General features: G+C 57.6%; 1 protein-coding gene across 4 annotated transcripts in view; it reads left to right on the top strand.

Moving 5' to 3' along the window:
• Spsb1 (splA/ryanodine receptor domain and SOCS box containing 1) overlaps window positions 1-22,535 on the top strand; it is a 49,336-nt gene that overhangs the window by 20,504 nt on the left and 6,297 nt on the right. For 2 of the 4 annotated variants that reach the window (XM_021243519.2, XM_021243520.2), the window contains exon 2: window positions 21,194-22,006. In XM_021243519.2, the coding sequence (XP_021099178.1) occupies window positions 21,313-22,006 (694 nt within the window). In that variant the 5' untranslated portion in view covers window positions 21,194-21,312. Of the gene's footprint in view, window positions 1-10,621; window positions 10,832-16,250; window positions 17,027-21,193; window positions 22,007-22,535 lie in introns of those variants that run through there. The other 2 variants (XM_087214615.1, XM_004863654.3) reach the window with 2 other exon arrangements.

Below are 22,535 nucleotides of genomic sequence, written 5' to 3' on the forward strand. Positions count from 1 at the left end.
ACCTCCTGAAACCATGAGCCAAATTAAACCCCTCCTCTTTTAAATGTTGTGTGTTTTGTGTCAGCTATGGGAAAGCTGACTGACACTGGATATCTCAACAGTCACCATCAGAAGCTCAAGGATGACCTGCTACTCACAGAGCAGTGGGGTTACAGCAGAGCCCCACAGAACAGGGCGCCTGGTGCCTGGCTGCCCATGCCTTGCTGTCCTTGACAGTGTCCCTTTGTGGCCAGCTGCAGAAGGCTCTGCTTGGCAGGACTGGGGGTCCAGACTCTTTACCCACTGAGGGGGCTGTTCGGTGGGGACAGGGAGGGAGTTATGACAAAAGCTTGTTCTGCTTCAGAGAAAACCCGAACCTGGGCTTCCCTGCCATGGAGTCTGCCCGTGCCTGGCCTGTCTTGTTCCACAAAAGGAGCTTTGTGTGTGGCTCCTGGCGCCCCGATGCTCTGGGAAGGGCCCGATGGCCTCCCGGCCACAGCACGCGGCCATGGTCACCTCGTGACCCCTGACTTCTTGGAGCCAACACCAGGCCAGAGGGTCGGGTTTGGGGGCAAGAAAAGTTGTCTGTTCTCCAGAGCAGACGTGCGTTCTTAGGAAACCAAGTGGGGCGGAAGCAGGAACGCTGGCCTCGTGGACTGGCAGAGGGGAGAGCCCCAGGCTGCTCCTGCCTTTGGAGACTGGCCGGGTTGGCTGCCTCAGGTGGAGCTCTGGCCTCACTTGAGGACAGAGGAGCCTGGGGACAGGCCAGGGGCAGAGGAGCTTTGGATTGGGTGGAGGAAGGTTCTGTAGCCAGCCAGGGGCAGACAGATGGACACCCGGCCACCTTTCCAGGAAGGTGGTGTGGCTGGGGAGCCCTGGATCCCCAGGCCTTGTGACCAGCACAGACAGAGGGTGTGGGACAGGCAAAGGTTCCTGGGGATTAGGCTTTGCAAAAGCAGCCGGAAGTGGGGACCAGACAGCGTGATGGGGAGAGGGGAGCGGGTGATGAGGCGGTCCTGAGGTTGGGGACCCAGTGAGCATTTTCACGGGGTGGCCGCGTGTCTTGTCAGCGAGGGCAGTGGCAGGAAAAGGGTGGGGGACACAGCTAGAAAGGCAGCGCCCAGTCATAAAGTGCTTCTATATGCATGGCTTGGACCCTTGTCTGTTCGGTGGCCTTGCCTGTTGCGTAGCAGGTACCCAGTGAGTTTGCCGGGTGATCTTCATATTTTGTGGATGCCACTGGAAGGGTTGAGCGGGATGCTGCCCTGGGAAGCCACTGTGAGGACACGGAGAGGGCTCAGCACAGAGCCCGGCCCTAGACACCCCCCCCCCATAGCTGGCCGTGTCCTACCATGGGCTGCCTGAGCTACGGCTGCCCTCTCTGCAGGAGAGGTGTGGCAGGGTTGAGCCTGTCCTTAGCTGGCCCCAGCACCCTCAGAGTAGCTGTGCCTGCCTCCCCCTCTGAGGTGCTGATTGGGGCTGGCGGGGCTCAAGGTGGAATAGTAGCAGAGCTGTGTTTCTAAAAGCAGCCGCTGAGCTGCCTTCCCTCGTGGGTGGTCCAGCTTCCTGGGTTGGCGTGAAGCACCCTGAGGTTGAGGTTTTTTCTCCATAAAAACTGGAGGGAGAGCCAGGCGTAGTGGTGCATGCCTCTAATTCCAGCAGTCCAGGAGACTGAGGCGGGAGGATCGCAGCTGAGGTATTTTAGTGAGACCCTATCTTAACATAAAAAGAGAAGATGCCTGTCCCTGCCATGAAGAAGAAGGTCCCTGTGAGTCCCCCAGAGTTCTTACACTGACAGGATCGAGGAAAGGCGGGGAGGCAGGAACAGGGTTTGGGGGTCCCTGAGGCCAGGTGGCTGGCTTCCTCCTGCACCTTTATTCCCTCCCTCTGTCCCCAGACGTGTGGCCAGGCCAGCTGCTGCCATCCATGGGTCTTCTCTGCCTTTGTGGGCTGTGTGCTCACAGGAAGTCCTTGTGGGAAATGAGTCCCCCTGTGGGACAGCTGGGGACAATGTGTGTGGTCCCTGCACCACCCCAAGGGCCATCATATTGCTCTTCTGAGCTTGGTGTCTCCTTGCTGTGGAGGCGGAGATGCACGTGGGCCACACACTGCACCCTGTGGCAGGACTCAGAGCCACCTGCAGTGCCCACTGGAAAATCGGGCTGGTGTCCTGGCGGTCACACCAGCTGGCCAGAGTGGCGCAGAGCTGGGGGTCGGCAGAGGTGTCCCTGGGGTGTCCGTCTGCCTATGGCCACATCCTCCCTGTGTGTGGGCTGGCTGGAGGGCCACAGGGGCCCAGGACAGGAGCTGGGGACCAGATCTGAGAGCCCCACGAGGCTGCGGCACCCTCCGGTCCTGCCCTGGCTGCCCATGTCCACTGTCCCCAAAGGAGACATTGGGGCCCAGGAGATAAACAGCGGCTGGATCGGCAGCCGGGCAGAGCGGGAAGTGCCGTTTCCCAGGGGCTTTCCTCATCCTTCAGTTTAGTCTGTGATGGTTTCACTTGAAAGACTTTCTGTCTGAGTCAAAACATAAAAATCCCCATGGACGCTGGGGGATCGGGAGGGGCGGCTGGCACCTTCCCTGGGGGGTTCCTAGTCCTTCCTTCTGGCTCGAAGCCTTGCCCAGGCCTCTGGCCCCTGGGGCCCCCATCTCCCATCCCCTGCTAAAGGACCCCGTGCATGGGCGGAGGGCCCCCGTGGCCTTCCGCAGCCTCACCCTCAAATAGGATGACCCATGAGGCGTGGGGAGAAAGCGTTGCTTTGTTTCTATCTGCTCCCATCTAATTTCTGTTTTGGGGTGCGTGTGTGTACTGGGTCGGTTGCCTTGTCATTGTTGAGTGTGATGTAGGCACAAGCTACATCTTTGGGGGAAACATGCTTAAAATTTAATTGATTGCCAGTGAGATGCAAAACTGGAAAAGGCTGGTAAACTGCTGCATGTGCGTGAGGCTCTGGTCTGTGGTCTGTGTGGGGAGCGGGCGTTCTTGGGGGGCTGGGGAAGTCTGGGGACACAGCAGCACTCTGGCTCTTCTCAGTGCTGGTGGGTGCCTCGTCCTCCCCAGGAGCCTGGGCCTGGAGAGAGGAGTGTAGGCATGATTCAGCTGTTTCCTGAGATCCCAACCAAGGGTCAGCAAACTTCCTGGACCAGAGGGTGAATCTGTAGGCTTTGGGGTCTCACGGTGTGTGTTGGAACTGCCCAGCCCTGCCACTGCCCGCTTAAAGCAGCCCAGACAGTGTGTAAACCGATGGCCTGGCTGTGTGCCAATAAAACTTTATTCACAGAAACAGACGGTGGGCTGGGTTTGGCCTGTGGGACATAATTTGCCCAGCCCTAGTCTAGTGGGTATTGTGGTATACACCTGTGATCCCAGCATTCTGGGAGGCTGAGGCAGGAGGTTGGAAATTTGAGCCTGGCCTGGGCAATTTAGCAACTTAGTGAGGATCTGCCTCAAAATAAAGCAAAAAAGGGCTGGAGATGTAGCTCAGTGCGAAGGCCCTGCATTCAATCCCCAGCACCTCAAAAGAAACGAAAAGAAAAAGAAAGAGGGCAGGCCTCAGTGGGCTGCGAAACCAGCCTGGTTCCTCAAGGTGCCAGCCTCTGGACTCGGGTTTGTGAACCGGCGCTCCTGTAAGAGCTACGCTTTGAGGGCTGGGGCGTGGCCTGGACCCCACAGAGTGTGCTGGGCAGGTGGGTGGTGGCTCCTGACGTCATGCTCTGTGGCACATGGAGCACCCCCTCCTCTAGGGCCTGGTAAACGTGGCGGGGTGCTGTGCCGGGTGCTTTGTGGGGCACCCCTCTGGGTGTTGGGCAGAGATGAGCTTTGCAAGGAACTCCCCTTCTCCTCCAGCTTGGGAACCCCCAGCATTAAATAGAATCCGTGAATTTCTGCTCTGCAGAACTTATCAGAGCCTTTAGGATGCTGCTGGCTTTGGGACTCTCTAGGAAGGGGTCAGATATTTCCCCCAACTCATGAGTGCTCATCTCTGAGGGGTTTAAGGATCTGTGGAGCCCACCTTGGGAAGAGCTGATCTCCCTTTGGCTCTTTATTTCACAAATGGGGAAGCCCGGTCTCTGTGGGGGGCCCCAGAAGGCTGGTGATGGCATTGGGGTGAGCCCCTCCTCCTGGTGGGGAGGTGGAGTCCGGGGAGCCTCAGGTGTTGGTCCCCGGCTGTGCTTTGGACCCCATCAGGGGGTTTTCGTCCCTGAGACACCCGCTTCTTGGTCTAGGGCTCTGCAGCCTCAGGTGTCTCCCAACTGCTCTTGCTGGTAGGGGCAGCACAGCCTTTGGGGCCTGGGCGGCCCTGGAGGAAGCTGAGTAGCACCCTGGCCTTAGCACCCCGGCCCCAGCCCTGACCCCAAGGCGCTCTCAGCCCGGCCGCTGCAGTGGCTCTTGGCCTGTCCCTTCTGGGCGTGGCCTTGGCTGGGCTCCCGGGTCGCCGGCAGGTGTGGAGGAGCAGGACCCAGGAGAAGGCTGCAAGGGGCCTCAGGGCCACCGTAGGTGCCCAGCACATGGGCTGTGGGCAGCTCGGGCCTGCTTAGGCCTGGGCACCCTACTGCGGGCTCCACGGCGGGGGCACAGAGATGGAGACAGAGGCGGAGGCGGAGGCAGCATTGCATGTGCCGCCAGGCCCGGTGTGTGGGGTCGAGGCCCGGGGACCTGATGTCAGCGTGGATGGTCACACGCCAGACCACCTCGAGGCCTGGGGACGCAGGGCCAGGATATGTGGAGTCGGAGATCACAGAGATGTTCTGGGACAAGTGTGGCTCATTTTACTCTCAAAACGCCGCCACTCAGAAGCATTTGGGAGCCTCCCAGGACTCGTTCTAGAGCCCAGGTGGCAGTGGCGTGGGGGAAGGAACAGCTGGCCCGGAGCTCCCTGGAGTGGTGGCTGCAGGGGAAGCACAGCCCCACCACCCGCGGGGACCTCAAGCCTGTGTTCAGTGTGCACCCAGCATCTGGCATCAGCTGGGCAAAGGGGTGGACCGCATTTCCTGGGGGCCAGGGCTCGCCGCTTAGAGCAGTGAGGAGCTCAGGAAGGCGGGGACCTGGGCCAGGCGTGGTGATGCCTGCTTGTGGTCCTAGCCCTCGGGGAGGCTGAGGCAGATGGACTGCAAGTTGGAGCCCAGCCTGGGCAGCTTAGCAATTTAGTGAGACCTTGTGTCTAAATAAAAAAGAAGACGGGACGGGGATATAGTTCAGGGTGCGACCCCAGTATCGCAAAGCAAAACAAAACAAAAAAAGGGTGTTTGGTGTTTTTAATACTTTTCTCTATGTGACTTTTGTGTGAAGAACCAGAGCAGTTGTTATGTGTAAATATTTATGTGGGTCCTGTGTGAACATTTGCATGTGTACGCACAGACCACCTGAAATCCCACCACCTCGAGGTCAGCAGCTCACATTCTGAAGCCAAGCCCGAAGTGGAGCCCAGTGGTAGACAACTGTCCCATGTCTACAACGTGCCAGGCTCTGGGTTTGATCCCCGGCAGCCGACCTTGTTGTGCTAATGCCAAGCACAGCAGTGCTGGTGACTTCGTGACTTCGCTGGGATGCCAGTGTGTGAGCTGCCGCCTCCTGTCTTCCCTTCTGTCTCCCTCCCCACCCCAACTGTGGTAATCTGAAGCATGTTCTGTCCTTGTAAAAAAGATGGTGACAAGATAGACCTCAGGGTGAGATTTACCGGCAGTGTCACCGCTGTGAATGGACGGCTCTGCACGTTAAGGACGCCGACACTCCAGTGGAACTGCCGCTCTGCCTTCCTCTGTGAATCTGGCTCCTCCAGGGGCATTGTAGGAGTAGAAGCAGATCGTATTTGTCCTTTTGTGACTGGCTTACTTTACTTAGCATAAATATCTTCAAGATTCTTTTGTGTTGTAGCATGAGTTAGAATTTCCTTACTTTTTAATTTTATTTTTTTGTGGTACTGGAGATTAAACCCAGGGCCTTCACACAGAGCTATACTATGCCTTCAGTGCTTTTTTTACTCTTTATTTTGAGACAGGACCTCGCTATGTCACTAAGTTGTCCAGGCTGGGCTCAGACTTGGAATCCTCCTGCCTCAGCCTCCCAGAGCTTCCTTTTTAAGGCTAAATTATATCCCATTGTGCATATATAGAGATTTTGTTTATCCACTCATTCACCCATGGACACTTGAGCCCTTTCTGTCTGCTGTGGATGCTGCTGCTGACAACACAGGTGTGCAGATGTCTCTCTGAGATGCAGGGCACATACCTGGAAGTGGAGTTGCGGGTTCACGTGATGCTCTGCGTTTTGTGAGGAACAGACCTGGACCATTTTACATTCCTGCTACGGAGGCACAGGGTTCCAGTTTCTCCACATCCTTGCCAACACTTGTCAAGTCCTGGTTTGGTTTGTGGATGTTCTGACACCTTAAAAACAAACACATAAACCTTTTATTGAACAGTGATACACCCAGGAGAGTTCGGTACCTTCCTGCTCGCCCCACCGTGAATGCATGACCCCTTGGGGTGCCGATGACTGTACAAAGCTGCCTCAGTCCTCCCCTGAAGACTGGGAAAGGCCTCCTGGTCTCCGTGGTTTCTCCCTGGCTCCTTCCTCACAGCAAGAGGCCCCGTCTCAGTACTGAGGGAATCTGGGAGTCCGAAGTGAAGCCCCGTTACTGCTCCAGCTCCCTCTGTCTGCTTGGGAGGTTGCTCATCTTTTCACTCCGCTTTAGGGTATTTGCTGTTTCTCTGAGAGCCAGCTGTTCGCATCCTCTAGGCATCTCATTATGTGCGCCAGTAGGATCTAAAGTGGACATGGTCCAGGTCGGCTTGGGGTGGGCAGGTTTGGAGGCTTCTGAACAGGCCTTGCAGATGACAGTGATCTGGGTGAGATGGGGACACGGTGCTCATGAAGGAGGCTGAGAAGGAACAGAAGAGGAGATGAGGTTTGCATCTGCGGGACCAGGAGCCCGAGGGTGGGAGTGGCAGATGCGCAGAGGCACCTGGGTCCCCCTGAGAGCCCCATGTGAGGGGCGTGGTAGGCTCCCCAGGAGACGCTGCTGGAGCCAGAGGGGGCCAGAAGGGAGGCCAAGGCCACCAGTGAGCCAGGGGCGGAGGAGCTGGCAGAGCCTGAGAGCGAGGACCACAGGTCACAGGGACAAGGGAGTGGCTGAGGCCAAGAACATGGCCTATTTTGGGGTGTGACTGAGAAGCGTACCGGATGCTCTTTTTAAGGCCATTCAATTGATGGAGCAGGAGTTCACGGCCTTGGAAGAGCAGGTTCCCTCCAGGGGCTGGGCCTGATTGGCCTGGACAGGGAGGAGGCCACCGGAAGTGTGTGGCTGCAGGAGAGAGCAGCAGCTGTGACTTCTATGCTCCTCAGCAGCAGGTGTTGGCTGAGCACCGGTCCTGTGGGCTTTGTGGGCATCAGCCATCCCCAGGTGACCGAGTCGGGGCTTCACAGGCTTGGGTGGGTGGGGGAGAGGCCAGAAGTGCAGAAGCCACCTTCCCAGGACACCCTCACTCCACTCTGTTCAGTGTCTGGCGCCCCTGGGGACTTGAGTCATTTCCTGGACAGCAGCCTGTCCTGGCTCCTAGCTGCTGGGGCTTGGCCTTCTGTGCGTGGATCTGCTTTTCTAAGTCACTTCTGCCTCCTGCCGACCCTGCATCCTTTCAGCTTGCTGGAGCACCCAGTGTGAGTAGCTGTTGGCCATGCCACCCTGCCTCAGGGGCCTCAGCCAGTGTTGATGGGACCGCATGGCCTCCCTCTCTACTGAAAGAGATCCCAGGAAACTGTCACTGAAAAAAACCATGACTACTCTCTCTTGGGGCTGATTGTCCCCTCTAGCATGGCTCCTGGGGGAGTAGGACGATGGACAGCAGTGGCTGAAGATGGATTTAAAGAGGCAGGGGAAGCCAGGCCTAGGACAGTCACCAGGTGTCTCGGTAATGCTTAGCATCTGTTAAGGAGCATCAGGACAGAGGGACCCTCCCTCTTTGAGTGATTTTTCTATGCCTTGGGGTTTTCTTTCTTTTATTTTCATATAAAGCAAAGTTTTAAAAAAAATTCTGGCAAATATGTACAACACAGAATTTAACTTTTGAACCATTTTCGAGTCTGTTCAGTGGCCCTAAGTAGATTCACGTTGTTGTGCACCAGACACCCCAGTGCACCTCAGGACCTTTTCATCTTCTCCACCGCAACTCCATCCCATTACACACTGATTCCCCACCCCTCTCCCCCAAGCCCTGGTGACATCTGTCCTGCTGTCCCTCTCCACAAATCTGACCATTCCAGGGGCCTCGGGGAGTGGAATCCTGTAGCATTTGTCTTTCTGTGACGTATTTCCCTTTGCAAATTGACCTCGAGGTTCACCTGTGTTATGGCAGGGGTCAGAAGGTCCTTGCAGGTTTGACTTACATCCCTCGTGTGTATTCCACATTTGGCCACCCGTTCATTCATCTGGAGTCACTTGGGTGGCCGTTGGCTGTCGTGAACAGTGTTGCAGCGGATACAACTGTACAAATGCTGGTGCCAGTTCCTGCTTTCAGTTCTGTAGGACAGATACGCAGAAGTGGGACTGCTGGTTAGATGGTAATTCTGAGTTTTTATCAGGGGCTACCATACTGTTTTCCAGAGGAGCTGCACTGTTTCACAAAATGAAGCATTCCAAGCCGGTGATCTTTAAGGCATCTTTATGCTTTAAAACGGTGTTGTGGTTCCGAGGTGCCTTGGTCAGCGGCCTCGAGGTGACACTTCGCATTAGGATTTGACCCCCTAGTGTCATGTGAACTCTAACCATGGCATGTGCTAACCACCACCCCATGTGCTAATGCATGTCATGCAGAGTTGTGCAAGCACTGGGCATTAATGGAGGACCCACGAGGTGCTAGTGCCTGTCAGGCACCTGGTTCGTATTATCTCCTGTGCGTCTCTCTGCAGTCTCCCGGAGTCTGCACACTTTTGTAGGTGAGATAATGAGCGATGCTTTGTCATACTCTTGAAGCGTTATGTCTTGGGTTGCAAATGTTTTGTGCACCTGGCCGATGTGTTTTCTAATTCATCCTTCCTGGGTGTTTACCTGCGTCCCCCAAAGTGAACGAATGAGAAGAGAGAGCGATTGAGGGTGAGAAAGAGGTAGGACAGGAGGGGAAGGAAAGCGACCTGAAGGGTACCAGCGTGTGGGCGGATACCTCTTGAGCAAGTGTTTGGGGACTGCTTCCCACACAGGAGCCTGGCAGATCCCCCAGGGTGAGGCACCCCAAAGGTGTCAGTTGCTGTGTTGTGGGAACAGCTGCCAGCGCTGCCCTTTGCATGGGTAGAGGAGCATCAGCCACTCGGTGGGAAGACGGGATATTCGCTCTCCAGGGACCCTGCCTCAGATCCCCCTCCGGAAGCTCAGGGGGCTGCGTGGACTAGTGGAGAAAGCTTTCTGATGTCATCTCCCCATCTGGTCCCTGCAGGTCCCCCTCAGGGGCTGCTCTGGGTGCCCAGGTCCCAACTCCTCACCGTGGTATATGGCCTGGGCCATTTGGCTCCAGCCTCTGTTTCCAGTTCTCTCAGGGTATTATTGCCTTAAATGCCCTGGCATTCCCAGAACCTCTGCATCACCCTGGGACAAAAGGAGAGGGGAAAGGGGCTTTCCGGTAGTTTCTGTCTAGTTGTCCCGGAAATGTACCATGTAAATTCCCAGCCCGTCAGCTGCCCAGATCCCCTGTCCCAACAGAGCGTGGCCCAGGGCGGTCATGTCACACCTGCAACTGCCAGCCCTGCTGCTCAGTGAGGTTGTTAACTTGCTCTAACTGGAAGACCTCCCTGGTTTGGGGACAGGAAACCCTGCTGGGGGTTGGGGGTACAGCACAGGGCTGGCTCTGGCTCTGTCCTCTGCCCTCCTCTCGGTCATGAGGGCAGAGTCCTGCCATGCTGGGGGAGAGTCCCAGCTTTGCACTTGGAGCCTCAGGCCTGCCCTCCTGAAGGGGACATGGTGGCCACAGGGCCCGGGCTGACAGCCTCCCCGCCTCCCGTTCATTCTGCCTCCTTCCTGCCCTGCCGCCCAGCCTGAGACCCGCACAGCTCCGGTGAGGCTGAGATGGCAGGAGAGCCACACAGGGCCTTCGAAGAGAGGTGCTTGGCTCTGGGGACTCCAGGTGTGCTGGGCATGGGGACCCATGTCTGGGCTGTGCCTGAAGCCCCTTCGGGACAGCGCTGGAGGGGGCCTGACCCTGGTGCCACCCTGGTCGCACCCTGGAGGGGACCACTGTCCCCTGTACACCTGGCGACAGTGGCTTGGGGGACAGAGAGTCGGTCCCACCACCCCCACTTGGCCCCGGGCTGAGTCTTCAGCGACTCCCTTCTGAGGCGTCACGGCGCCTCTACACCTGCCAGGCTGGGATGGAAAGTAGCTGTGAACCTTGGCATGGAGCCTGGGGTCAGCTGCGCTTCCGCCTTGGTCCAGCCCCCTCCATTCCAGCTCCATCTCCCCCGCGTCCTCAGGGTCTGGAGGACACTGAGCTCCACAGCAGTCTGCCATTGGGCCTATGGCCTCCCCTCCTGGAGGCTGCGGGGCGCCCAGGCCATGGCCCTGTAATTGTTCCCAGCAGTGTGGATCGAGGCCTGCTCGGCCTCCAGTGTTTGTTTTGCCTCTGTGTTCGGCCAGTGGTAACCAAGGGCCGCTTCCCCTTGGTGACAGCCAGCGGGCTGGGGCCAGGGCTCATCTAGCCGGGCTGAGAGCCTGGGACCCTGCGAGCGGCCTCGGGCACAGGGGACAAGCTGGTCTTTAGCTTCCCCTGCCCTCTCTGCTGTCCCCCGTGGCGAGGACTCGGGGCTCTTCTCCTGGCTCTGTCCCCAGGCACTTGCGCCGAACATTCCAGAACTCCAGATCCACCGGTAGGTGTCTGGAAGACGCAGGCCATGGCAGGCCAGCGCCATGGGGGTGGGCCAGGGGTGGGACAGTTGATTTCAGCCAGGGCTTGGGCTGTGACTGACGGCTCAGTGACTGTCCCCTTGCCTGATGTTGGGTGGGACCCAGGCTGCAGGAGGTAACCCCAGGGAAGTTTGGAGGAGGAGGAGGAGGAGGAGGACGAGGAGGAGGAGGAGGAGACATGAAGGGAGGCCCTGGCTTGGGGAGCCAACAGGGAGGGCTTCGTGGAGGAGGAGCCTGCCGATGAGGGCACACGGCTCCTGTGGGACTGCCCTGGGCAGGGCTGGCAGGGCCAGCTGGTGTCAGGGTGTGCGGAGAGGTAGAGGAGCTGGGAGCGCATCCGAGCGTGGGTGGGCTGAGGGGCATCTGAGAACAGCTGTGATCAGAGGGTGGGGTCACGGTGCCCTTTGTCCTCCCAGACGCCAGGGAACCTCAGGCTGGGCGAGGGAATGGCAGCCCGGGTTGTGTGTCCCCCGACATCTGTGGGTCGGTCCATTGTGGGGACAGCGCCCTGACCTGAACTCTGTTCCCCAGGGCGGCCCCTCCTCCTGATCTGCCCATATTCACGGAGGGTGAAGGCCCCCTGTGGTCTCCTGGTCCTGGACAGGAGGCCCTGCCCTAACAGTGCCAGCACCCCTGGGCACGTGGGTCACCTGGGTCCGATGCCAGTGCCTTTTGAACACACAGGGGATGGAGCCAGAGCGTCTGCGTTTCCTGCGAGCTCCTGGGTGGGGCTCGTGCGGCCCTGGGTGTCCCCTCAGCTTGAAGGGACTGTAAAGGAGCTGGCTGCTGCACATGCAGGCTTCGTCCTCTCTGGTTTTGTGTTTGGGGGCCTAGAGAGGGAGCTGTCAATCAATCGAGACGGGGGCGGGGCTGGTCAGCGCCGTTCTCACGGGCCCTGCAGCCAGCCCAGCTGCTGATCCCATTACACTCAGTGATTCATTGCCGTGGTGGATGCGATCGAGCAAGGCAGGCGTTGTGTTGCGAAAATGCGGGTCCTGGCAGGGCAGGCGGCTTGCGCTGCTGGCAGGTCTCGCAGTCTCAGCAGAAAAGAGGCGCCTCTGATATGGGAACGGAAACTCGGAACGGTGCGATCCTCCTCTCGAAGTTTTTTTTTGGTGGTGGTGGGGGCGGTGCTGCACCAAGTTAGAGGTCGGAGCTGCCAGCTGTGATGGGGCAGGGCCCCAGGGGAGGCGGGGGACAGGGACACGTCACAGCTGCGTGCTTATTGAGTGGGAAGTCCAGCTTTTAGAGGAAATACCTTTCTGAAGTGGCCCATCTGATGTCACAGCTCTGCCTGAGTGCTGGGGTCCACTGTGTCCCCTGGGTGGGCCTGACCCTGGCATGCTGTGTTTGTTTCCAAGGTTGCGCTGGGTCCTTCCTTGCCCTCCTCCTCCTGGTTCCTCCTGGTTCCCCCTCCTCTACCCCGATTGCCCTCCTGGACTAGCCCATTGGGTGGATATTGGGCCAATTTCCCTTTTTTTTCCCTTGTGTCTTCTCAAGAAGTGATGAAGGGTACACATCGCCCCAGGTCCAAGGGGGTGTGTTGGGAGACCTTCCTGAGCCCGGGTCCCAGCCACCTGGGACCACCCAGGGGACCCTGCCACCCGTTCCCCATGACACGGACCCAGCAGGCACTGAGGCAGAGTCAGGCAGAGTCTGGCCAGCACTGCCGGCCTTGGCAGTCCCAGCAGCAGTAGCAGCTGAAGGCTTCCTGCAGGGACCCCTTTGTCACCCTGAGTGAGCCTGAAATGGCAAGAGGTGGCCACAGAGCCGAGTCCCCCCACCTCCCGGCCACTGCTCTTTGCAGAGACGGCCGAACTTGGGTCTGGGAGTGGGTTTCAGGATTTCTGTGGCTGCTTTCTGTCACCAGGGACCCCAGGAAACCCGTTCCCCCTCCTTCCTTGTTTCCTTCCTTCCTCCCTTCCTTCTCCCCCACCTCTACATTACGAATGTATCACTAGTGCTTGCTGTATACTTAAGCCGAGCTTTCTGTGGGGCCCCTGTCTTATCCTTAAAGCTGACCAGTGATGATGGCTGGACCATCATCACCCCCATTTTGATGGAAGGGGGACCTGAGGCTGGGGGGCTCGAGATCACCCAGCTTGTAGAGCTGAAGTAGAACCCAGGGACCCCGACTCCACACAGCACAGCTCCTCTGTCTTTTTGGGATTATGCCCTACCCACATTTTCCAGCTTTGTCTCAGCAGCCAGACAGATTCTTTGCTGTTCTCCTGCCCCAGGGCCTTTGCACATCCTGTTCTTTCTGCGTTCCCCCTGGAATTCAGTCACATGTTCCTTACTAACAGGCTGCAGGCTGAGGAGTGCGTTGTTAAGCGGTTTAGTCATCATGTGAGCATCAGACTGCATGTAAGCAGACCTCGCTGGCCCAGGTCTCTTGATGCACATGGGCTCCAGATGAGATGTGGGGCTCAGCAAAGGCGAGGTGTGCGGGGCTGCTGGGGGTGCGCTGTGGCACCCTGCTTCACGGCGACCTGTTGCATAAGCAGCAGGAGCGCGCTCGAAAGCAACAAGGAAGAGCACAGATGAGTTGCTATGCAAACTGCAGACATCGTGTTTATGATCCAGTGTCATACACTGTGCATAGTCACAGCTGCTGGCTCTTCAGTCACTGAAAACAGGCGAGCTGCACATCGCGCCGTGACGTCACCACAGCCACCACGCGCTGGGTGAAGGGAAATCTCCAACCACTCTAACCTTACGCACTGGCTTTGGCCCGAGCCTGGTGTGGCACGGGACTGCATTCACTGCCTTTCTCTGTCCCCGCCCGCGGGTCCCTGTCCTGTCCCTGTCCTGTCCCTGTCCTGTCCCTGTGTCGGGAAGCCTCCCCTCTCCACCCTCTTCTCCCTCTTGTTCGTTCATTTTTCTGTGACCTGCCCTGTGCTCAGTATTCATTCATCAACCCTGGTGTTCTGAGCTGTGTTGTCACAGCAAAGCCTCCGACGCTCGCACAAAGTGTCCGAGTGACCGTGTGCCGTGTGTGCCTGCGACACTGCCATCCGCCTGCTGTGTGTCCGTGGGGACTGTGGCGCTGGCAGGAGGGGCGTGGGCTGCGCCGGGCTGCGTGACAGACCCCGTGAGAGCTACCAGCTCGTCCCAAGCTCCACAAGGCAGCGAGTCCTGCCGGCTGCGTGGCAGCTAGACCCTGACATCTTCACAGGGCTGGGAGCAGCATCTGGGGCCGGGACAGTTTCCTAGTGGCAGGAGCGGGGCTTTTGGTAATGCCAGCAGCCCTCCGTACTCCATTCTTTTCGCAGCCAGGCGAGAGCTCATCGTGGTGTGGGCCGTACTGTGTTCAGCCACTGACAACACTATGTCCATCTCTATTTTTCAAAACAATGAGAAGGAAAAGGTGAAGACGTCTAAGAGGCAGGGAAACCCATAGGCACATCACTGTAAACACAGGGCATTTTCATTTCCCCCTTCACTTTTTCTAGGTTTTAATCAAGGCAGATGTGGTTGTACCTTTTGTCCTTGTCCTAGCAGATCTTTGTCCTCACCTGTGTTCAAGGATCCTTCCCATTAGTGTTTTTGACTGCTGAGTAATACTCCATCCAGGCTCTGCAGGGCACTTCCTCCCTCCCTGCCGTACCCTTCCTGGGATCAGCCTGACCCCGAGACCCTTCAGCTTGCCTGGAAGTTTGGGGTTCATTTATTTGCCACCTTGGGACCACCCAGGACTCTCCCCTCAGTGCATTCAAGCTTTCTGGGCTGAGAGGCTTGGAGGAGGAAGGCCAGGAGCAGAGATGAGGAAGCCCCCGGGGCTGTTGTAGCCTAGCAGTTAAAGTCCCTCTTCCCAGCCACCTGGGAGGCTTGGGGACTTACCTGTCCACCAGGTCCCCAGAGATGGCCATTCAGGTGCTCGATGGACACACTGCCCAGTTCCTTTTCCCAGCCTTGCGAGTCCTTGGCCGAGTCTAGGTGACAAAGCTCAGGGCAGCCAGCTCCGCAGAAACCCCCAGCCCCTTCAGCCCACCACGGTCAGTGGCAAAGGACAGGAGACCTCGGAGGGGGTTGGTGGGACACTCGTTCTTCCTCTGCAGAAGTGGACAGCGGGGTGTGTGGTTCTGAGATCTGAGATTTTTGAGGGTCAGAGAAGTGACTGGGAACTAAAGGAAAGACATGGCTTTCAGGCCTCCTAGTCCAGGAAATTCTTAACCCATGCGTGGCTGTTCTTATAGTCAAAGGAACCCCCACCCACCCGTAAGGGGACATCACCGAAACCATGCTGATGGCACACGGTGGAATATTATGCAACCCTCATGCGTGATATTGATGCTGAGCCAATGCAGCCAGTGTGTCCTGGGGAACAGCAGGCTGGAGAGTGGATGTGGTGACCTCTCAACTGTCCCGTGCCTCCACTTGCATAGGCAGCAGAGCGTCCTGCAAGCCCCATGCACCTGTCCCTGCGGGTGGTGGGCGGCAGGGGAGGGAGCACTTTACCTTACACTTGATCCATTTCCGAATTGAGATTCCTAGAAGCATGTGTGACATTTGAAATGGTTCATCTCCAGGTAGAAAAGACTTTCTTTCTTTTTTTTTTAGCATGGGATTAGTGCAAGCCTGGTAGTTCTCACTGAAAATGGATTTGGGCTGGGTGGAGGCTGAGGCAGGAGGATCACTGTGAGTTCGAGGCCAGCCTGGAATACATAGTGAGTTCGAGGCCAGCCTGAACTATATAGCGAGACCTTGTCTCAAAAAACAAAAAAGAAAATGGACTTGGGATTCCAAAAGCTTTCGCTATAATTTCTTTAAACCTCGGGGACTCATCAGGATGCAGGCTGCTGGTGGCACCCCAAGGTGCTGGTTCAGAAGGTGCACTGGGGCTGAGTCTGCATCCTCACAAGTTCCTGGGAATCTCGGCCACCGTCTGGGGACCTGGCTTTGAGAAGCCCTCCTCGAGCCATTACAGGGTCAGCCCTACGGCCTTTTCCCCGGGCCCGGAGCCGTGTGTCAGGTTCGGGGAGAGGGAACAGTTGTATGATGCCTCTGGGTGCCCATTCCTGCGCCAGGGGCCATGGCCCCCTTCCACCCCAGGGGACCAGGCAGACCCACTGGGACAGACGCCCCCTGCAGGCTGGGCTCTGCACTCCCTGTGGCCAAGGGCACCCCTGATGCTGCCTGGGCGACCCCCTGGCCCTGGCCCTGGCCGCCACCCTTCCCGGTGTAACTAGGCTCCCACAGGGACTTCTCCTTTTAATTTTCAGTCTCTGTATGAATGTCACACCCGTTTCCCAGGGGCTCTGTGCAGCTCACCAGGCCCTTTCTGAAAGGACCGTGAGTAATCTGTGTCCTTCCGTAGGTGTCACTGGCAGGTGCGTTTTTGGTTTTTTGAGGTCAAAGGCAGAGCTCTGGACGGTGTGGGATTTTCTCTCCAAAATCACTTGTCAGAACTTTCCAGAAGGGTCCAATCCTCTTCATTGGCTCTGTGTGATTTCTTTTTCTGTGGTACTGGGGATCGAATTCGGGACCTGCACCACCAAGTGCAATTCCTGCTCCTGGGCCCCAGGGGCGGAGAGACCAGGAACCGTCATTAGCCAGCAGCACTCGGGACAGTGGGCGGGTGCTGTCCAGCCAGGCAGCAGGCTTGGCTGATTTAATAACAGACTGCTGGGGCATGTTTCTGTTGCAAAATCCTGGGTTGCAACCATGGCCGTGTGGAGCAGGAGGCAGAGTGGGGAGGCTGTGTTTGATCTTCAGGTGAAAGGAGGCTTTATATAGGTCACTTTGTTCCACATCCTCAACCTCAGGTTCCCGTGCTGGGTCAAAAACAATGGTTTCACTGTTCTGGGGTCGGGTGCGCTAAGGGGGGTCCGAGCCCTGGGAGGCGGGTGTGCTTCCAGCCGTTGATCCCCGTCACCTTGGCAACGTCCCCAAGAGGGATAGAAACAACAGAACTGAAAGGCTATTGCAGCAGAGGTGGCTGGGCCGGCCAAGCAGAAAGCACGCTGGGGCCAGGGAAGGCACACGGGGTTGTGGCTGTCACTGAGGCGCAGCACGGGATCCAGGCAGGTGGCCGTCCAGCCCCTCCAGGCTTCCCCAAGGTCCTCATCCTGCCTCTGGTCTAGGTTGCTGTAGGCCGAGGTGTGGCTGCCTGGAGGGTGGCAGCATGGAGCAGCTGGGCTTTGGCGCGTGGGCAGGTGAGTGGACAGGTTCGTGATTTAAAAACGGTGCCACTGGGAGTCTTAGAAAAAATCATTACGGAATGATGTTCCTGTTTGGGCCGCACAGAGCTTCCCTCTGCCCACCGTGGACCGGTGACGTGGTCTCCGTGGGTAACAGAGGACAAACAGAGGACACCATGTGTGACATCCGCCCCGTGCATGCTTGGTGAATGGCCCAGGAGGAGAGGCTGGGGTCACTCTGGGAGTAACTTGTTCTTGGGATACAATGAGTTCCATGAGTGCTTTTCAGTCTCTGATTCCCTTTTTGTATTTTTTTGGTACCAGGGATCGAACTTGGGACCTTGCGCTTTCGGGGCAGGTGGTGGAACCACTGAGCTAAATCCCCAGCCCTTTGATTCTCTCAGTGAAAACCACTTCATGAAGTAATATATGCACCTAAAATATTTTTTTCAATTCAAAAAGTGTTCAAAGCGCATACATCTCCCCTCCCACCCCAGCCCCAGGCTCAGCCTCAGAAGAAGGTGAGAGTCCTTAGCTCCTGCATTGTCAGAGCTGGGCTTCTGCTCTGTGAACGGTCGTGCAGTTTGCTCTTTAAAGTGTTGACAGCCTTGGGGGACATCCTGCGTGGCATGGGTGTGTCCCGGGCCCTCCGCATCCCCCCAGGCCTGCATGGTCCATGCTGTGGGCCCTGTGCAGGATGGGGTGGGGCTTTCAGACCAGAGCCCTGAACGAGTGGTGTGGGGGGCGGGAGCGAACACTGCTGCGTGCCTCCCCCATGCCAAGAGGACTGTCCTGTCGGGCCACCCCATGTCCTTTCTGTTGACTCCAGGCCCCCTGTGCACTCTCCCCTGGATCCTGCCCCAAGGCCACCACAGATACCTTCTGCTGCCACAGGGGGACACGAGCTCTGGGAAGCCCTCTCCCCAGGGTGCAGGCAGTGACCGGATTTCTGGTGGGTTCTTGAAGCCCCAGGCCACTCCCTCCCGAGGCAGAGGCAGGCGTGAGCCATAACAGCCTCGTGACCCAGGGTCTCTGTGTGTCAGTGGTAGGGAGTGGGGCTCCTCCCACGGGGGACAGGGCTGCCTGGGGCCAAACCACAGGCTTGGTGTGGTCTGGGGGGGATGAGGAGGCCCCTTGCCTGTGCTTTGGATCTTGCTCAGTCTGTGCTAAGTGAATGCAGTCTGTCAAAGTGCGTGTGCGTGCTTGCATGCGTGCGTGCGTGCGTGCGCTTGTGTGAGTGTGTGCCCACGTCCAGTCTGAGCTCCTTTACTCGGCCCTCCAGTCCAGGAGACTGGAAGCTCCCACCCTGTGCGTGGCACTGACGCTGGGGACCAGCCCGCTTCTCATCCCCAGCTGTGTAGGGCAGGCAGGGGCCACTGCTGCGCCAGGCTGGGTCAGGGCACAGTGGGAAGGAGGAGGGGCTTGGCTGACCCCAACCCTAGCCCTGCTCCTCTGGGGCACCTTGGCCTTTGGAAAGCATCAGACACTGGAACCCCATGTGTGACAGCCAGCTGGGTGCCCTGGGGACGGAGCACAAGAGAACTGTCCATTATTTGGGGCTGCCAGAATTCCTGTGGGGGCAAGAGAGGTCCAGGGCAGGAATGTGATGGTCTAGGGGTGGGCTTGAGTGGCCAGGAGGAGGAGTGGGCAGGGGCTCTCCAGGGGACACAGCAGCTGACTTAGAGTGGCTTCCTGGGAATGAAAACTTGGCACTAAGGAAATGAAAAGCAGGAGCCACCAGCCAGAGTCCTGTGGGCCGAGGTCAGCCTCGGTGGCCACTGCTGCCATTACCTTGGTGTATGACGTGTGCACAGGCATGTGTCCATGCACATGAGTGTGTACATGTGCAAATGCGTGTGCGTGTGTGTGTGTGTGTGTGTGTGTAGGCATGCATGGGACTGGCAGGCATCTGCCCCCTGTTCTCCTGCGCTAGCCCTGCAGGACAATGCATAGCCACACCCCTCATGCCTTCTGTGGCTTGGCTTTTCCCAGGTGGGGACATGGCTGAGTCATCTGGCTCTTGGGCACTTGTCATGTACTTGCTCTGTGACCCCAGGCCTTGACACTCACATGGTACCTCTAGGCCCTGGGAAGCCTGGGCTTCTGAATTTGTTTCCCATGATAGCAAGAAATGGGGGTGACCCCAGAGCCAACTTCCTGCCAGCGGTCTGGTGTCCACAGCTAGACTCCCACTTGGCCCAGTGGAGCCTGCAGTGGCCCCGTGACAGCAGGAGCTTTCAAGGCCACCTGTGTCCCCACCATGGCCGGTGCAGCCCTTCCTATCCTGAGCTCCGTGTCCAGGTGTTTTGGGGGGTCAGTGGTTTCACACACAGTTAACAGTCAGCAGAGCCCACTGTCGGCTTTCTTACAGCTTCATTGGAACACAGCCGCGCCCATATATTTATGTGTGGAGTCCAAGCCTAAAATATTTACTATGCGGCCATTCCCAGAAGAAGTGTGTTGCCCTGGTTTAGAACTGACCATGGCCTTGATCTGACCACGCCCAGCATTCCAGGCACCTGGGTTGTGGCCAAAAGGCATCTGTTGGGCCAGGTGTGGAGACCTGGAAGTGTGGTTAACAGTACTCTCTCTCTCAGTGCTCGGAGCAGTCTAGGGTGTAAAAACAAAAACAAATCACCGCTGTTCCAAGCCCTCCCTGGGAAGTTGTCTCCTTGGAGTCTTAGGTGAGCGTGTGACACACAGGTGACACACACGTTACAGATGAACTCAGGAAAGCTAAGGGCGAAGCCTAGTACTGAAGCCATGATTGCCCTGCCCAGGAGGGAGCCCAGGATGTACCCCAGGCTGCTGTCCTGGGGCAGTGGAGGGTGGCGAGTCAGGGTCCCCAGAAGTGGCCTGTCATTAAGGATGGACATAGGGAGACTGAATGCATGGCTTCTCTGTTCTTTACAGCGCAGAGGTGGCTAGGCATGCACAGCGGGAAAGTGACAGGTGACAAGAAAGAAGCGTCTTTACTAGACACACTGTGGGGGGTAACAAATCAGGAGTGACCCTAGTGTTGTCGTGGTGATTGCCCACCCAGGAGGTGACTCGGGTGGCAGAATGGCTGCAGGTGCCCTTGCAAGGGAGTCACCCCAGGGTGCTGGAGGGGGACCCCAGCCTTACCCTAAGCCCAGTGCTCAGTGGTCCCCAGATGTCCCTGCCTGGCAACCTATGCTGGCATGTTTCACGTTCTCTTCATCACCTTTCTCAGGCACCTTGTTACATTATTTACCCAGGAGCCTGCCCTGCCCTTGTCCAGGAGATCCTGCCCCCTAGGCCCAGCAGCCAAGTGTCCCTTCCGGAGGCCAAGGAGGATCCGATGGCAGAAAGACTCCTTGCTCTGAGTGAAGCCCAGGAGCCCAAAGGGCGTGATATCTCCTTTCTCCAAGGCTGGACTCCAGGGTGGGGTGCGGAGAGCCTGGTGTCTCCCTCTGGCTCTGTGTCCCCACTCCCTTAAGAATCTATGGGTCAGTGAGCCAGAGAGGGACGGGCACCGTGTGGTTGGACCTCCTCCGCAGAGGGCTCTAGTTGATGGTGTGGGGGCAAAACGGCCATTGGTCATCTCGGTGTTGGGCCAGAGCACGTGGGATGGGGAGAGAGCCCCTGTGCCCGTTTGTACCAGGACTCCACCCTGGGTGGGACAAGGGCCTGTGAGGCAGTTGCTGTAGACTTAGGGCATCCAGGAGGCTCGTGGGCCCTTCCCTACAAGGGCACCCACAGACCCCAGTTCCGTCCCAAGAATGAATGACAGTGTGATTGTCCAAGGCAGCTGTGCTGGAAAGGGAGGCAGGGCCGGGATCTGAGGGCTCCACCTTCCCCTCTATGCAGCCAGGCCTGGGTCACGTGCAGGCTTCACCTTGACCAAGAAGGTGCCCGTACGTCGTGGCTGACTCTGGCTTCTATGCCGCCTTGGCCTTCTGCCCTGGGTGACCCTGACTGGGTACCTGTGGGCCTCCGCCGAGCGCCCCAAGCTGACCAGACATGCACAGCAGCAGTGTGGCCTCGGAGACGAGGCATTGCATTCTGCACCAGGACCCCAGGCTGCCTGGGCATCTCAGGTTCGAGGGATCTGGGGCTCCAGGCTGCTGGGACATGCTGCACCCTGTGCTCCTGGCTAACTCTGTTTCCCCTGCCCTGTAGCCCTGCTCACCGACCTCCTGTTTCTCTCTCCCCCACCAGGCACCCTGGGCGCTCCTGGGCGTGCAGAGTTCTCCTAGAAGCTTCCCAGGAATCCCATCTACCCTGAGGTTGATGAGTTTGCCTTGGGAGTCCTCGAGCAGGTGAAACCAGAGGCCACCATGGGTCAGAAGGTCACTGGAGGGATCAAGACTGTGGACATGCAGGACGCCACCTACCGGCCCCTAAAGCAGGAGCTCCAGGGCCTGGATTACTGCAAGCCCACACGGCTGGACCTGCTGCTCGACATGCCGCCTGTGTCCCACGACATCCAGCTGCTGCACTCTTGGAACAACAACGACCGCTCGCTCAACGTCTTTGTCAAGGAGGACGACAAGCTGATCTTTCACCGGCATCCGGTGGCCCAGAGCACGGACGCCATCAGGGGCAAAGTCGGGTACACCAGAGGGCTGCATGTGTGGCAGATCACATGGGCCATGCGACAGCGGGGCACGCATGCTGTGGTGGGGGTGGCCACAGCTGACGCCCCACTGCACTCGGTTGGGTACACAACCCTCGTGGGGAATAACCACGAGTCCTGGGGCTGGGACTTGGGGCGCAACCGGCTCTACCATGATGGGAAGAACCAGCCAAGCAAAACGTACCCAGCCTTTCTGGAGCCAGATGAGACGTTCATCGTCCCCGACTCTTTCCTCGTGGCCCTGGACATGGATGACGGGACCCTGAGCTTCATTGTGGATGGACAGTACATGGGAGTGGCTTTTCGGGGACTCAAGGGCAAAAAACTGTATCCTGTAGTGAGTGCCGTCTGGGGCCACTGTGAGATCCGCATGCGCTACTTGAATGGACTTGATCGTAAGTGTTACCCTCAATGTCCGAGGCGGTGCCCTTCCTATGTCCCCAAGGTCCTGGCTGGGCTTGGGTCAGAGGTTTATGCAGTTGTTAGATGTAAATTTTTTTTGAGACAGGGTCTCGCTGTATAGTTTAGGCTGGTTTTGGACTCACTGTGTAGCTCTAGCTCAGGTTGGCTTTCAGCTTGCAGTGATCTTCCTGAGTGCTGGGACTATAGGCCTGCAGCTCCAGGCCCAGCTTTTAAAATGTTGTAAAGTAGATTATCTAGCAGTGACTCGTAGATGAATGGATGATGGATAGGAAGATGGCTAGATGGATGATGGGTGAGAATGGGGGGTGGGTAATGGATGGGCTGATGGATGGATGGATGGATAGATAAATGATGGGTGGATGAATAATGGATGAATGGCTAATGGATAGATAAATGATAAATGGGTGGATGGATGGATGATGATGGATGAATGGATGGATGGATGGATGGAATGAGGGGTTGGATAGATAAGCAGATGATGGATGGTTGAGTGGATGCATG

The sequence above is a fragment of the Heterocephalus glaber genome, unplaced genomic scaffold, assembly GCF_053883595.1.
Source record: "Heterocephalus glaber isolate CG9 unplaced genomic scaffold, H.glaber_assembly_v1.0 deba00001447, whole genome shotgun sequence".
Taxonomy (NCBI): Eukaryota; Metazoa; Chordata; class Mammalia; order Rodentia; family Bathyergidae; genus Heterocephalus; species Heterocephalus glaber.